The sequence below is a fragment of the Neovison vison genome, chromosome 2, assembly GCF_020171115.1.
Source record: "Neovison vison isolate M4711 chromosome 2, ASM_NN_V1, whole genome shotgun sequence".
Classification (NCBI taxonomy): domain Eukaryota; kingdom Metazoa; phylum Chordata; class Mammalia; order Carnivora; family Mustelidae; genus Neogale; species Neogale vison.
Window position 1 is genome coordinate 99,117,040 of NC_058092.1, and position 17,688 is coordinate 99,134,727.

Consider the following 17,688-nt stretch of genomic DNA (forward strand, 5'->3'; position numbering starts at 1 on the left):
CTTTTCTCTTTTTTCCTTCCTTATCTTTCATTTCTAATTGGTTATCCAGTGCTGCTGTTTCTAACTTTTAATATCTAGCTCATAAAATCTAACTAATGTAACTTTATCTTTTGAATCATTCCCTTTTTCTTCATCTCCACAGGCCTACAACAGTTTTAGCCCTTATTTCTCCTTTCTGGTTTTAAGATTCCAGCACATTCTCTTAGTTTACCAAAGGGATGCATGTGAATAATGTAATGGAACACAAATTGTATTTGGCAGATTAATCATCAAACCATGCTTCAGATCACCCTCATTTGTCTTCATCTTTGTTCATCCCTTGTTGTATTTATGACAATAGGATCCAAACAGAAGCTTTGCCTTATTTTCATAAACTTTTTTCTTACTGCAATAATTCTTATACTTATTGCTTTATTTCCCTACTACGCTTTGCATTCTTCCTCGATGGCACATTCTTAGGCTTACATCTTGGTTAGAATAGCCCTCCATCAGCCTCCATCATTCCCTCAGCAGTCTCAGTCATTGACTCATACTAAGACCACTTTTTTCCCTCTACAGATAAAGCCTGTTCTACCTCTTATATCTTGGTATTGGGTCTGAACCACACACCTCTGACCAATACTAATTGTATTAGTTTGACAATCAGTATTTTTGTTTCTAGTTTTGTCTCTTTTTGATTCTCTGCACTGATGCTAGTGTGTTCCTTTAAAAATACAAATCTGATTATTCTGTGTTCTAAATTTAAGAGTCATCTCATCACTTGAGTTCGAACTCTTTAAATATCACCTGTTGTTTTATTGCTCATTTAAAGAGTAAAGTAGGGCATGCAAAGCAAATTAAAATCAAGTCTTTGTCAATTTATTCTCAGTTTTTGACTTGGTACAGTTTGCTTTGCTTTTTCATATGTCTCCTCTCTTCAGTTTAATCTAATGTTGCTCTAAACAGGTTTTACTCCTGTGGTCATTTTTCTGTATCTGTACCCATGTTTGCTTTTACTTTGTTATATAACAGATTCTCTCTCTAGTGTTTTGTATTGCTTCTTATTTGATTATTAGATTTAGACTTAGATGTTTATTCCTTGTTTAGCTTTGGATATTTAAGTAGGAACATTAACAACATGGTCTTTGTGCTGATGATGAGATCTGTGCTTTATTTAGGAAGACATATAAAATAACAAATATTTAATTAAAAATGAGGATAAGTGTTACGAAGACAATGAAAATAAAAACATGTAAGAAAATAATAGGGCCTAATGTAGATTTGGTGATAAGGCATGACTTTTAGCTGGCCTCATAAATAAGTGAGATTTGGTGAGGTAAAGGATATGAGTTGGAGAGAGCTTTTCAGCAGAAGGAAACACATGTAGAAATGCTCTGAGTTGTGAAGGAGCTTGGTTAATTCAACTGACTGAATGAAAGCCTATGTGATTGAATGTAAGAAGTGATATGAAAAGGGTAATAAGTATGAGCTGATAAGGACAAAATCAGGTAGGAATAAGGAAAGGAATTTTGATTTTATGCTAACCTTGAAGGAAAACCATTAAAAAATTTAAACTATTGAGATGACATGTTCTGGTTTATGTCTTTAAAGGATCACTGCAACTTCTGTATGGCAGATAAATTTGATGGTGGGTGAGGATTGCTTATAGTGAGGAAAAAGGTAGAATTGGAGAAATTAGATTGGAAGCTATTGAGTGGTACAGGCATGAGAGATTATCTTTTAAAAGTGGAATCATATCATACTTATGCTAGTACATTTGGTGAGCTCATGAATCTAAGGACATTTTGTCTGTCTTCAGCTCTGAAAATTTTCTCCTCTTATTTTTTCTTTTTTAGTGTCATTATTCTCTCTGTAAGTGCTGATAGGTGGATTTTAGAAATTTTGGCTCTATCTTTTGTATTTTAAAATTTCTCAAAAAAATTTTTTTCTCTTTTAGTTTTTCTGGGGGGGGGTTGGGGAACAATTTTTTTTTTTTACTTCCCCCTGCTACTTCAGCTTTATTTTGTTATTTTTAAAGTTTTAGTTGTCAAATTTTGAATTTCTAAGCACTCGAGGTGACTTATTTCATGGATATTTACTCTGTTGGAACATACTATACTTAGCAAAATACCTGCTTCTATTTGTTTTATTAATTCCTTCTTGGATTTATTTTAGTTCTCTTAGTTGAATTTGGTGCCTCTCTTATGGTTTTGCTTTTCTTCAGTAATTTTTGATTATTATCGAAGTATTTGAAAATATTTTTCACCCACATATGTTATAATCTAATTTTTCTGATTATATGGGGTGGGGTGGGGGGAGATAAAATGTATTATAAAGAAAGGTGGGCTTGGTAGCTAATCTTTTGGGTTTAGGAAATGTCTATCTTGCTTAGAGATCATGAGCTATTTGGGGGCATTGCTGCACCACTTTGCCTCCGATTCCTAAATCTTTGATTAAAATTGAGGTGCACTATGTGGTGGGAGGTATGGTCTAGGTGTTTCACATAGCCTTCTTTGAATTAATGTTGGTCTCCCCTCTCCCTGCCAAAATTCTTTGACTTTTTGGTTTGTTCATGGTAGCCTGGTTTTATTAATGTTGTAAATATATATATTTTTTGTCTTTTATAAAGGGATTGGGGGTAAAAGAATGTGGAGACACACTCAGTCTACTGTCTTTAATCAGTCCTTGAGATTGAAAAAATAAACTCTTTTTACCTAAAATGAAATGTTGTGGTTAAATAAGCTTTGCTTGTGACAGGTTTTTCTTTGAGAGTATGTGGTGGGATTTTATATCCTGTTGATTTTTTTTAAAAAAAACTATGGGCAATTATTATAAATTTTGTGTTTATTTTTAATGTACAGAGTCTGGGAAACTTTCAGCAAATCTCTCATCTCCAGTTATTAAAAACCCTTAACAGTAAGGAAGGACAGTGTTTCAGATAGAAAAAAATTTTAGGTGACAGCTAGACATCATTTGGGAATTTTGTAGGCAGTTAAAAAAAAAATCTAAGAAAGGAAAAAAAACCAGGAGGTTTGAATTGGAAATGTTCTAAAATTAATTAGCCTAAATACTGAATTAATAGAAGATAGAAAGAAAAGCATTGTAGAGTGTTATTTAGGATAGAAAAAAAGAAAGGTGTCAGCAATGAAAATAGGAACAAGAGTTAGGACAGGAAATGCAAATAATGCAAAGTCTTGAAAATCAAAGGGAGGAAAGTAGAGTAGTTGAATAGCATCAAATGCCAGAAAGCTCCAGAATAAAGAAGACTGAGAATTTCACCACAAAATGGTTATTGGTGATCTTTGAGATCATAGTTTGGTTGATGTAACAAGAGGTGTAATTAATGTAATGAGATAGGCATTAGTTTTGCGTGGAGCTAAAAAAGAAATGTATACATAACAAACACAAGTTTGTCTGCAAAGCAAAGTAAGAAATTTGATGGTAGTATGAAAGGACAGACAGGTCAATCAGATATTGTTTTGTATTCAAATAGATGTTTATAAGGAAATTTAAAGTTTCCTGTAAGAGAGTCCATGTATATCGGTAACATAGCAACTAAAATCTCAGAGGAGGTAGGAATATTGAGGTCCAGAGTACAGTGGTCAGAATTAGCTTGAGAAAAGTGGATCACTTCTCCTTTTTAGTTTGGAGCAAAGATGAAAAAGTGAGATACTTAGACAATGATGCAGTAAAGATGAAGCCACGTGCTATGTAACCTCATTCTGAATATATTTTATATAGCTCCATTGCTTATTTTGGTTAGTGAACTTGAGTTCTTTTGGTTGTGGAATTCCACTTTCTAGAAACGTTACTATTAATATTTATAATTTTTGCATAGTCCCATTTAGACGTCCTCTATGCTTTATGGTGGTTTAGTTTCATTAAACCATCTCTGGTTTTTTCCCTTTAAAATGATGGTATTCTTATTTCTTGTCTCTTCTTTCCTATTCTTTTAATCTGATTTTTAATACCTTTTTATTCTTTTGTTTATTTTAGAAGAGATGACTAAGCTTAAAAATAACCAAGAACTAGAACTTGAAGAATTGAAAAAAATCTTGGTAAGTACATAATTTCTCTTGTTAGTATAGAGCACTTTTCAAAATAATATTGAATCCACAGACTTAGACTCTCACACTATAAATGTTTTATATTAGTGTTTTCAGCTAAAATATAAAAAAATACATTTGTGTTTTAGTAAACCACATTCTTATCATACCAAATTTAATATATTTTGAAAATTTTCTTGATGAAGGTGTTTCTATTATTTGTGTGTTGGCAGTACATTTAAGTAAGATCAAGTATGTGTGTGATGTTATAGATTTATTGATAGTAAATTTGGTATGCTTGTGAAAACTTTGAGCCAAAAAGCTACAGTTTGGGGGAAGATTTATATGTTATATATTCAGTAACTATGTTTAGTGTTCAGATAGAATCATGTTTAATGAATTTGTTAGGATAGGTTTTTTAATTTTTTTAAGATTTTATTTATGTATTTGTCAGAGAGAGACAGAGAATACAAGCACAGGGAAAGGCAAACAAAGAGGGAAGCAGGCTCCCTGCTGAGCAAGGAGCCTGATGCAGGACTTGATCCCAGGACTCTGGGATAATGATCTGAGCAGAAGGCAAATGCTTAACCGACTGAGCTACCCAGGCGTCCCTAGGATAGGCTTAATTATGTTTTAATTGTTTACAACATGTGGAGCATAGACAACAAACTTTTTTAAAGGACTGGAGAGTAAATATTTTAGTCTTTGTAGCCTATATACAGAATGTTAATTCTCTTCTCCTCCTCCTATTTCCACACCTTCCCTCCCCCTTCTTGTCCTCTGCTTACCTTTATTTTTAGCAACCTTGTAAAAATGTCAAAAATGTAAAAATTATTCTTAGATTAAGGGCCGACAAAAAGAGACTGTAGGTTGATTTTACCTAGCAGGCTGTAGTTTGTTTATAATTACAGATATTTGATTTGGGGTTTAACCTATTGTATCTCTGCCTGGTTTCGCAACTCCTAATTCTTCCATCTCTTGGGAATCATTATTTCCAAATTCTTTCTCCATTGAATTGCTTTGCTTCAACTTTTGTGAATAATAATGTTTACATTGCTTTCAGATTTGATAATGCATACTTATTTGTTGTCATTGTTGTTGTTATAGTTTAAGTCTCAACTTGAATATCAATTTAGGTAACCTCTTTTGATATTATCTATAAACCTCTCTTATCTAGTTTAGGTCTCTGTATGGCTTGTTCCTATAGCCACCTGAACTTTTCCTTTATAGCACTTAACACAAGTGGAATTAATTTATTTTTTTTGTATAATTGTTTAAAACTTTATTCACCTTTCTGTATTCCCCTTACTTTGTACAGTAGGTGGTATATAGTAGGTCCTCAGTAAATAGTGGAATGAAGGTATGCTCCCATAAGGGCTAAGAACCCATGTCCTGTCTTCCTTGTAACTTTAGTACCTGCTTAGCACAGTGACTGACACTTTATAAATATTTGTTGAATGAATGAATACTAAGCATTATTTTTACTATAAACATTCACTCCTATGCAGATAAGGATTGGTTTAGGGTTTTGTTATATTTGGATAGCAATAGAACACAATTATTGGGGTGCCTGGGTGGCTCAGTGAGTTAAGCCCCTGTCTTCTGCTCGGGTCGTGATCTCAGGGTCCTGGGATTGAGCCCTGTGTCAGGCTCTCTGCTCAGCAATTATCTTGGTCTTTAAAATTGTCATGTTTCAATTGCTATCCAACTCTTTACTTCTTAGCTATATGACTGAGCAAATTAACTAAACTCTCGATGCCTTAGTTTTCCATCTATGAAATAGGGAAAATAATTATATATATGTAATGGGGTAGTTGTAAGAAATAAATAAAACAATATATTTGCCCATTTAACAAACATATTTTGAGTTTCTGTTCTGTACCCTGAGGGTACAGTTGGGAGCAAATGGTTGCATATGCTGCTTTCATGTATCTATGTCATGAAATATCACACTTAAATATAAGCAATCATTCAAAGGTAATATTGAATGGTGACAAAGGCAATAAAGGAAAGTGCTAATAAAGGCAGTGGTATGAGGTATGAGGCCTTAAAGAGACTTGAACTAGTTGGTTAGGACAGAAGAGCCTTTTTTTTTTTTTTAAAGTAAAGCTTGAACTGAAATCCAGATTAGGAAGGGGGAAGAGTGTATCAGATAGAGGACATATGTGAAAAGTTCCTTTGATAGGAAGGAGTATGGTGTGTGTAATGTGGAGTGAAAGGAGAGTGGTACAAAATGAGGCTAGAGAGTTAAGGTAGTAGGAGCATGGTAATTCATGTCCTTTTGAATCCTGTCAAGATGATTTTAGGGATCCCTGAATGGCTCAGTCGATTAAGCAGCTACCTTTGGCTCAGGTCATGATCCCAGAGTCCTGGAATTGAGTCCCACATCGGACTTCCTGGTGAGGACAGAGCCTGCTTCTCCCTCTCCCTCTGCCTGCTGTTACCTCTGCTTGTGCTCTCTCTTTGTCAGATAAATAAAATTAAAAAAAAAAAAAGATAATTATATATTTATTTTAAGAGGAATGGGAAGTTCTAAAGAATTTCAGTAGGGAGTGACTTGGTTTGCATTTTGAAAAGCTCATTTGGCTTGGAATATTGAGAATATACTATATTAAGGTAGAACAGTTAAGTATACAGACAAAGGAGAGATGATTATAGCTTAGGCTGGGAGGTGGTGGTGAGAAAAAAATGGATGGTTTTGAGAAATACTTAAGATTTAAAGATTTAAATTCTTTGGATTGATCTAGGAGGATATTACCATTTGTTGAAAAGATTCCTTTTTCCATTGAGTTGCTTTTGCACACTTATAAAAATCAATTGGTCATATTTATGTGGATCTGTTTCTAGACTATTTTTGTTTTCTTGATCTATTTGTTATCAATTCACCAATGTATCAGCATCTTAATTACTATAGCTTTATGATTGATCTTAGATTTGGGTAGTTTGATTCCTCCAGCTTTATTATTAAGAAGTTTTTTAGCTATTCTAGTTCCTTTATCGTATAGAATTTCAGCTTGTCTGTATCTGAGAAAATCCTGCCAGAATTAAGATATAATTGTAAGAAATCTATAGATCAAGTTAAGTTGAATTGCTGTAATTACTTATGTTGAGTCTTCTAACACATGAACATGGTTATCAATTTGTCCATTTGTATAGATCTTCCTTGAATCTTTAATTAGCATTTTGTAGTTTTCAGTGTATAGATCTGTACATGTTATACTTGTACCTAAATATTTCCTTTCTTGAAGGTGTTTTAAATGTACTTAAACGTATTTTTTCCAGTTGTTTATTGCTGTAGATGGGAATATGATTGCTTTATGCACTGACCTTGTATCCTGCAGTCTCACTAAAATCATTTATTAGTTCTAGGAGTTTTTTGCACATTTCTTATCATTTTCTATGTAGAGAGTCATTTTGTCTGTGAATAAGGACAATTGTAGTTCTTTTATTTTTGTCTAACTGAACTGGATCAGACTTCTAATAAGATGTTCTTGAATAGAAGTAGTGAACATGTACATCTTTGTTTTGATCTTAAGGAAAAAACATTCAGTGTTTCACCATTAAGTATGTTAATTATAGGGGTTTCTTTTGTAGAAGTGCCCTTGCATTCCTAGTTTGAACGTTTTTTGGATTATGAATCTGTTGTTGAATTTTGTCAAATGCTTTTTCTATGTCTACTGATATGATCATGTAGTTTTCTTTTTTAGAATATTAATATGGTGTAGTACATTGATTTTCGAACATTGAACTAGCCTTGCGTTCTTGGGATAAATCCCAGTTGGTGTGGTATATTTTTCTTTTTATTTATTGTTGAATTTGTTTTGTTAATATTTTGTTGATTTTTAATTTAAGGTTCTTGGGAAGTCTGTAGTTTTCTTCAGTTGTCTTTGTCTGGTTTTAGAATTAGACTATTCTTGACCTCAGAAAATGAGTTGGGAAACATTTCTTTCATTCCTGTGTTCTGGAAGAGATTGTGTAGAGTTAGTATTATTTCTTCCTTAAACATTTAGTAGAATTTTCTGGGTGAAATCATCTGAACTTAGAGACTCTTTTTTGGCCAGATTGTATTTATTTATTTATTTGTTTGTTTATTTATTAAAGATTTTATTTATTTGAGAGAGAGAAAGTGAGAGAGAGAGAACACCAGCAGGGGTAGAGGGAGAAGCAGACTCCATGCTGAGCAGGGAGCCCAATGCAGGGCTGGATCCCGGGACTTCAGCATCATGACTTGAGCTGAAGGCGGACACTTAACTGACTGAGCCACCCATGTACCCCTTGGCAAGATTTTAAATGATGACTCTAATGTCTTTCATTATTGTGGAACTATTCAGTTTATCTATTTTATCTTAGGTGATTTTGGTAGTTTGTGATTTTTAAGCAATCAGTCCATTTCATTAAAGTTGTCAACTTTCTGTGCATGGAGTTACATGTAGCATTACTTGGATTTTTTTTTTTTATGTCTATGGAGTTTACAGTGTTTGCCTTTACTTCCATTACTAATATTGGCGATTTGTGTCTTCTTTCTTTACTGTCTTGATAGAGGTTTATTAATTTTTAAAATTTTTAAAATTTTATTTTTTAATTTTGATTTAGTTTTTAAATTTCTTTTCAGTGTTCCAGAATTCATTGTTTATGCACCACACCCAGTGCTCCAATACAAAGTTTATTAATTTTACTGATTTTTTTTCAAATAACCGAATTTCTGTTTTATTGATTTTTCCTGTTTTTCTATTTCCAGTTTCATTGATTTCTTCTCTTTATTATTTCCTTCCTTCTTCTTGCTTTGGGCTTATTTTGATCTTTTTCTAGATTCTTTAGATGGAAACAGATTGCTGTTTTGAGAACTTGCTTTTCCAATATGAGCATTTAGTGCTACAAATTTCCTTTAATCATCTTCTTAGCTGCATTCTACAAATTTTGTTATATTGTATATTCATTTTCATTTAGGTTAAAATATTTTCTAATTTCTCTTGATTTCCTCTTTGACCCTGGGGTTATTTAGAAGTCTGTTATTTAATTTTCCTGTGTTTGGAGATTTTCCTGTTTTATTTCTGTTATTCATTTCTAGTTTAATTCCATATGGTCAGCGAATATACTTTCTTCTTTAAATTTGTTAAGAATTTAATATCTTAGTAAATGTTCCATCTGTACTTGTAAAGAATACATACACTGTTGTTGTTAGGTATATTGTCCTGTAAATAACAGATTCAGTTGATTGATGGTGTTTGAAAATCTTCTGTGTTGTTGATTTTTTTTTGTCCTGTTCTATTATTTACTGAGAGAGAGGTATTAAGAGCTCCTATTTTGATTTAGTAATTGTTTCTTTCTAATTATGTCAGTGCTTGCTTCACATATTTTGAATTTCTGTTATAAACCTCACATTCATACATAACTATTAGATCTTCTTGGCATATTGATCTTTGGTCATTATTAAATATCTTTGTCTCTGGTAGTATTCTTTTTTCTTGATGAATGTTTGATTTTCATGGTGTATCTTTCAACCTATATTCGTCTTTATATTTGTAAATACTTATATATATGGATATATTTAGCCTATATATAAATGAGTCTTCCTATGCACTATTGCTAGAGTTGGTCTTTTAGATCACAAATATGATCATGTTGTATGCTGTATCAAAATTTTAAATATCTCCACATTTCCTATTGATAAAATTCAGACTCTTTAAGTACAATAAGTAGGTTTGTTTTTTTTTTAATAAGTAGGTTTTTAAAGAAAGTTTTATATTCAGTTTAGTTAACATATAGTGTATTATTAATAGTTTCAAGGGTAGAGTTTAGTGATTCATTAGTTGCATATAATACCCAGTGCCCAATACATCAAGTGCCCTCCTTGATGCCTGTCACCCGATTATTCCCCTTACCCACCTCCTCTCCAGCAACCCTCAGTTTCTTTCCTAGACTTAAGAGTCTTTTATGGTTTGCCTCTCTCTGTTTTTTTTTTTATTTTATTTTTTTTAAAGATTTTATTTATTATTTATTTGACAGACAGAGATCACAAGTAGGCAGAGAGGCAGGCAGAGAGAGAGGGGGAAGCAGGCTCCCTGCTCAGCAGGGAGCCTGATGTGGGACTCAATCCCAGGATCCTGGGATCATGACCTGAGCCGAAGGCAGAGGCTTTAACCCACTGAGCCACCCAGGCGCCCCCTCTCTCTCTGTTTTTATCCTCTTGTATTTTTCCTTCTCTTCCCCATGTTTATCAGTTTTGTTTCTTAAATTCCACATATGAGTGAAAGCATACAGTATTTGTCTTTCTCTGACTGACTTATTTTGCTTAGCATAATAACCTCTAGTTCCATTCACATCATTGCAAATGGCAAGATTTCATTCTACTTGGTGGCTGAGTAATATTCCATTGCGTATGCACCCCATCTTCTTTATCCACTCATCTGTAGATGTACATGTGGGCTATTGTGGACATTGCTGCTCTAAACATTGGTGTGCATGTACCTCTTTGAATTACTATATTTATGTCCTTTGGATAAATACCTAGAAGTGTAATTGCTGGGTTGAAGGATAGTACAAAGAGTGCTATATACTGTTTTCCCCAAGAGCTGAAGCTTTGCAGCCCTCTATGATCTGTAAACTTGGTGTGAGTTGTTGGTGCTGGTCTTCCAGGGGAGGGGCCTGTTGTGCTGATTCTCTGGTAGACTTGCCCTAGTGGAAGTGCACCTCCAGTGCATAGGGAGGTAGGGTTTGGTGTCAGTTATTAGTTTTTATTATTAATGTAGGACATTTATTGTCATACCTTTAATGAAATTGTTGTGATCTTATGATTGAATAAAGAACATAAAAACTGAGTACACACACAGACACACACACACACACACACATACATACGCTGTTCAATAATAGGAGGAATTGATAGTAATTAAGTACCCATAACTAAAGAAATAATGGTTGTTTTATACTTGGTCTTGCTTAGTTTCTAGAGCTATGATATCCAGTATGATAACTATTAAACAAATGTGACATTTAAATTTACATTTTTTTCCCCTTTAGGATCACCTTTGCCATATCCCATAGGTATTGAACCAATATGTCTTTGTTCTCATTGCTTTCCATGAATTGATTAAGTTCTACTTTGATTTCTTGGTTGACCCAAACATGTCTGAGCAGGATGGTCTTTAGCTTCCAAGTGTTTGAATTTCTTTTAAACTCTTTCTTGTGATTGAGTTCCAGTTTCAAAGCATTGTGGTCCAAGAACATGCAAGAAATAATCTCAGTCTTTTTTTTTTTTTAAAGATTTTATTTATTTATTTGTCAGAGAGAGAGAGAGTGAGAGTGAGCACAGGCAGAGTGGCAGGCAGAGTCAGAGGGAGAGGCAGGCTCCCTGCGGGGCAAGGAGCCCAATGTGGGACTCGATCCCAGGACGCTGGGATCATGACCTGAGCCGAAGGCAGCTGCTTAACCAACTGAGCCACCCAGGCGTCCCTAATCTCAGTCTTTTGAAATTGGTTGAGACCTGATTTGTGACTCAGTATGTGGTCTATTCTAGAGAAAGTTCCATGTGCAGTCAAAGAGAATGAGTATTCTGGTGTTTTAGAGTGGAATGTTCTGTATATCACAATGAGGTCTATCTGGTCCAATGTGTCCTTGAAAGCTATTGTTTCTTTGTTGACTTTCTGCTTAGATGATCTATCTGTTGCTGAGAGTGGCATGTAGGATCCCCTACAATTAACCGTTCTTATCAATATGTCTCTTTAGTTTGCTTAACAGTTGGCTTATGTAGTTGGCTGCTCTCATGTTGGGGAAATCGATATTTACAATTGTTAGGTTTTCTTGCTGGGTAGACCCTTTCAAAATGATGTAGTGTCCTTCTGTATCTCTGTTTCTCACTTAAAATCTAATTTGTCCGTTATGAGAATCGTTATCCCAGCTTTCTTTTGAAGACTCTTGGCATGAAATATCGTCCTCCATCCCTTCCTTCCAGGCTGGACGTGTCTTTAGGTTCAAAATGAAGCTCTTGTAGACAGCGTGTGAATGGGTCTTGTCTTTTATTTTTTATTATTAATTTCTTTTCAGCATAACAGAATTCATTGTTTATGCACCACACCCAGTGCTCCATGCCATACTTGCCCTCCATAATACCTACCACCAGGCTCACCCAACCTCCCACTCCCTGCCCCTTCAAAACCCTCAGATTGTTTTTCAGAGTCCATAGTGTCTCATGGTTCATCTCCCCTTACAATTTCCCTCAACTCCCTTCTCCTCTCCATCTCCCTATGTCCTCCATGTTATTTGTTATGCTCCACAAATAAGTGAAACCATATGATAATTGACTCTCTCTACTTGACTTATTTCACTCAGCATAATCTCTTCCAGTCCCATCCATGTTGCTACAAAAGTTGGGTATTCATCCTTTCTGATGGAGGCATGATACTCCATAGTGTATATGGACCACATCTTCCTTATCCATTTATCCGTTGAAGAGCATCTTGGTTCTTTCCACAGTTTGGTGACCGTGGCCATTGCTGCTATAAACATTGGGGTACAAATGGCCCTTCTTTTTATGACATCTGTATCTTTGGGGTAAATACCCAGGAGTGCAATTGCAGGGTCATTGGGAAGCTCTATTTTTAATTTCTAAAGAAATCTCCACTCTGTTCTCCAAAGTGGCTGCACCAACTTGCATTCCCACCAGCAGTGTGAGAGGGTTCCCCTTTCTCCACATCCTCTCCAACACACATTATTTCCTGTCTTGCAAATTTAAATCAAAGTAGACCAGATTTAAAAGTCAGTACCTCAGCTCCAATAGCCACATTTGAAGTGCTTAGTTACTACCATATGTTCCTATTTTGCCAGAAAGTCTAATTTTATGACTCATCTAAAGTGGAGGTTGACAAAATTTTTATCTATACATCCAGTAGCAAAGTTTTAGGCTTTGTGGGCCATATTAATCCCTGTTGTGACTATTCAACTTTGTTATAAGGCAAAATGGGAATATGTGATACATAAACATATTAGTTGTGTTATAGTAAACCCTTATTAAAAACAAGCAGTGGCTGGATTTTGCCTGTGGACTGTAAGTTGTTCACCTTGTTTCTCTAGAACATTGAATTTAATTCTTGCTACCTTATTTAAAACTATGTATTGACAAAATGAATATATCCTGAGAGAATAAAGCAAAACCATTTCATCAGAAGAATGATAATAAGAATTAGAGATTTTAGAATAGTTAAGAGAAAAGTTAGGGAATGTTGATAACTTTCTTCAAATATTTGTTTTTGCTATCGTGTGAAAAAGGAACCAGACTTCTATGTGACTAAGGAAAGCAGGACAATGACCATTGCATGAAAGTTACAGGGAAACACATTTTAGTACAATGTAAGGAAACAGGATTGATGGACTAGTGAGTGACTAATAAATGCTAATAAATTGGAGTGATTTATGTATTAGATAAATTTTGAATTCAGTGACCAGCATGATTTTTTTTTCAATGAAAACTTCAGGACTTTGTCCATTGAATCTTCTGTCATCATATATAGTTTTGGAATTTACTTAATTATGACTTGTTTTCTCTCTCTCTCTCTTTTTAATTTTTTATTTAGCCATAATTGTCTTTGCTCTAGTTAGGAATTTTTATTATTTTACATATATATGTGCTTTGACTGTCATGATTTGTTAATGTTCTTAAATAGGCAGAAAACCAAAAGCTTTTAGATGAAAAGAAACAATTTGAGAAGATTGCTGAAGAATTAAAAGGAGCAGAACAAGAACTAACTGGTCTTCTCCAAACCAGAGAGGTTTGTTTAAAAAAGATATTTTCTTTCCAACATTTTGTTAGAGAATACAGATTTACAGAATAGATTGTGGTATTGTGAAGGATTTGCTTTGTGTAGGATTTCTTCTCACAATTCCTTCCAAGGAAGCGTTCCTGCTACATTTAATATACTAGTGATTGGTTTGAAACAAATCTAGAGAATCATCATATTATAATGGAGATAAAGATTGACATTATGATATCAATAGTATACATAATGCCGTAGTTTATAACAATCACATTTTTGATGTCTTTAGTATTTATAGATTGAATATTTTACTTTTATTAAGTTCTTTGTTTATAATTTTTACAGTTCTCATACTATAATTTTAGAATATATTTTTATTTTAAAAAGGTATTTTTTCAGTACGTAATAGCATTACATTGTAATTATATTTTTATAATAATAACAACAATATAGGTTTTTTTATTTTTTAAAGATTTTATTTATTTGAGAGAGAAATAAGCAGGGAGCATAAGCAGGAAGAGGGACAAGCAGACTCCCTGCTGAGCATGGGGCTCGATCATGACCCCGAGATCATGACCTGAGGTGAAGTCACTTAGCTGACTAAGTCAGCCAGGTGCCCTCAGAACAGATTAGTTTTTAAGATTTTACCTGATTTCATTAACTAATATATACTTTTTCTTAATAGAACATTTTAATTGAGATTAATTACCTGCTAGAGTAAAACTGATGAAAGTATTTTATAATATATAAATATAATCTTACTGGTTGAGCATTAGAATATCAAGATGGAATTCACTTAAATTACATTTGTCATTGCTCTTTTTTCTATAATTAGAATGGTTTTGGCATTAAAACTATTATATTTTAAAAGTTGACATTTTAAACCAAAATATTGTCCAATATTTGACTTGATTACAAGTGGCCACATTTTAAACAAGAAAATTGTAAAAAAAAAAAAAAAAAAAAAAAACTGTTTGCTGTGATTATACACATTTTCCAGGAAAAAGTACATGATTTGGAAATACGGTTAACTGCCATTGTGACAAGTGAACAGCATTATTCCAAACAGGTTATAGAGCTGAAAACTGAGCTTGAAAATGAGAAGTAAGTTTTTTCTCTATAAATAAGTTATGTATTCAATTTCTTAGCTTTCTGATAGTTAATAATAAATTAGTAAGTTATATTCACTATTTATTTGGAGTTAAATTTGTGTTTTATTCCTAATTAGAGATAAAAATAATTTATTAATTTCATTGTTAATTAAATTAGCAATGATATGTATATATCATAAACATAAAAAGTACATCACAAAGTGAAAAACTTATTTAGAAGATCACTATATTACTTTTCTTGGAGATAGTTCCTGATAAAAATAATCATTTGTAGTTCTACCTAGTTATTTTGCTTGTTTTGTTAAATTATTTCATAGATTGTTTTGTTGAAGTGACTAAAATACAGGTCATTGAATTATGGGTAAAATTCATATATTAACCAAAATTCCTTTTAATAAATGGACTGGTTAGTTATTTATACTTAGTATAAATTTATATAATCTTTGATATGTTTGCGTTTTCACACTTTCATTTTTGAATCTACTCTTTAATGAATTTCCAGTACTGGTAATTAGGAGAGAATAATAGATGCTGCTGAAATCATTTCATAGAGCCACACAGTCCCCTTCTTTCATTTAAAATTGATCCTGACTGCCACCAATAATAGCAGTAATTTCTCTTCCAGTGTAGAATATTTGGGACCTTGTAAGAGCAGTTCAAGTGTTGTGTACAGGAGTTAAACCAAGTTTTATTTATTTTTTTTCCAATTTATTTATTTTCAGAAAAACAGTATTCATTATTTTTTCACCACACCCAGTGCTCCATGCAAGCCGTGCCCTCTATACTACCCACCACCTGGTACCCCAACCTCCCACCCCCCCGCCACTTCAAACCCCTCCCAAGTTTTATTTTAATGAAAATATTTTATTAAAGACAGTTCATGCCTCATGACTACTTTAATCAAATCACCAGAAGTTTGGAACAGTTTCTAAGAGACAGTATACTATAGACAAAAAAATTATATGAAGAAAATAATATATACTTCAAAATTTGTGGAAAAATATAGAGTATGGGGTATATAGGGAATATTCAAGAAAATATGACATCTTGTAAAAGAAAATATGACATCTTATAAAACTTAGAGAAAATTTTAAACATGTACAAAGTGGAGGAAAAAATGTAATGAAGCAGCATGTACTTATCACTCAGCTTCAAAAATTAACTAATGGCCAATCTTATTATACTCCCAGCCCTTTCTCTCTTTACCCTAAGATTATCTTGAATTAAATTCCACATCATATAATTTAATAGGTAAATATTTAGGCCTGACATGTTTTTAAAAAATAGGCTTAAGACTACTGAACTAAATGCAAGCTGCAACAGGCTTTCACTGGAGAACAAAGAACTAGCACAAGAAACAAGTGATATGGCCCTAGAAATCAAGAAACAGCAAGAAGATATTGATGTGAGTTGATAAAGTACCAGTGACTTAGTTTTCTAACCTGTACAATTAGGGTATTAGAATAGATAACCTTTCAAGATTCTTTCACCTTCACAAATCTGATTATGTTAGAACTGATACTTTGTTTCAAAAGAAAAAGATGCATATTGATTTTGATGGTGAATAATGGGGAACAGAATATTAGAGACTATATCTGTTGATATAGTTAATCTAATTTTAAGCATCAAGATTTTTATGAAGTATTTATTCAACAAGTATTTATTAACTAATCATGTAAAAATGTGAAGGATACAATGGTGAATAGACAGACTGTCTTCCTCTTTAAGTTCTTATGGCTCAATAGAAAAACTAAATACTCAAGTAACTTAAACAAAATACTACATTATATGTGTTGTTTGGGGACCAAGTGTTACCGAAATTGACAGAATTGCTCTTCTGCCTTCGTGAAAGAGCAGGCTTCAGAGGGAGTGTAGTGTTGATTTTGGCCTTAAAAGATGAGCAACTGTGAGATCAGTAGATATCAGTGAATGGAAAACATTCCTTTAAGCCACAACAATATGAATAGAGGATAAAAGGCTTAAATTATCACTGGGAAAGAGCAAGTAAAACTTGTAGGTTTTTTTTTGTTGTTGTTGTTTTATTTTTTAGCTGCTATGTAGAGATTGTTAGGGTAATAATTAAAATAAGGCTGGAAAAATAGTATGAAACTATGCAAGGTAAATACTTAATGTTAAGTATTGTCTTGTTTTACATACAACTAAATTTTATGCTGATGGTTAAAGGCTTTTAAATAATAGTTTTAATTTTATTTTTGTTGAAACAAAATAATATAAACAACATTGATTATTTCCTTAGAATAGCAAAAAGCAAGAAGAAAGAATGTTGAAGCAAATAGAAAAACTGGAAGAAACGGAAACACAGTTAAGGCAAGACTAATGAATTGACTTTTTTGGCAAAAGATTTTAGTACTTCTTTTCTGTTAATTTGTTAGAGTCAATTTAGATAATACTTAATGTTAAGTATGGTATAAAGTAAAAAATTAGAATTACTATGTTAGAGTTCTGCTTAAAATTAAATTGTAATGTCTTTTGTTCTTTGTGTTGAAATAGTAAGATTGGACTTTGAGATTAATTTTAAAGCATCCTGAACTTTCTTATATTTAGTATTTAAGAAAGTAATTGTATACAAGAAAATTTAGAAGAGAAATTTTTATAAGACGAGTGTTGTAACCCCAGGGCTATGAAGCCTAGAAGAGAAATTTTTAAAAAATTACTATTTTTAAGCATTTTCCATGTTTTAAATCATCTTTTAAATATCCACTTCAATATATCCACTTCAATTCAAGTGGATATAACAGTATTTATTTTAATCCTTTTTGTTTTTAGATACTTATATTTTCT

At 32.9% G+C, this 17,688-nt stretch overlaps 1 protein-coding gene across 2 annotated transcripts in view; it reads left to right on the forward strand.

Annotated features, from left to right (window-relative positions):
* The window catches only part of SYCP1 (synaptonemal complex protein 1), a 131,626-nt gene that overhangs the window by 63,340 nt on the left and 50,598 nt on the right, over positions 1 to 17,688 (forward strand). For both annotated transcript variants that reach the window (XM_044236488.1, XM_044236489.1), the window contains exons 15-19: positions 3,976 to 4,037; positions 13,685 to 13,789; positions 14,775 to 14,878; positions 16,174 to 16,291; positions 17,144 to 17,214. In XM_044236488.1, coding sequence (XP_044092423.1) covers positions 3,976 to 4,037; positions 13,685 to 13,789; positions 14,775 to 14,878; positions 16,174 to 16,291; positions 17,144 to 17,214 — 460 coding nt within the window. The remainder of the gene's footprint in view (positions 1 to 3,975; positions 4,038 to 13,684; positions 13,790 to 14,774; positions 14,879 to 16,173; positions 16,292 to 17,143; positions 17,215 to 17,688) is intronic.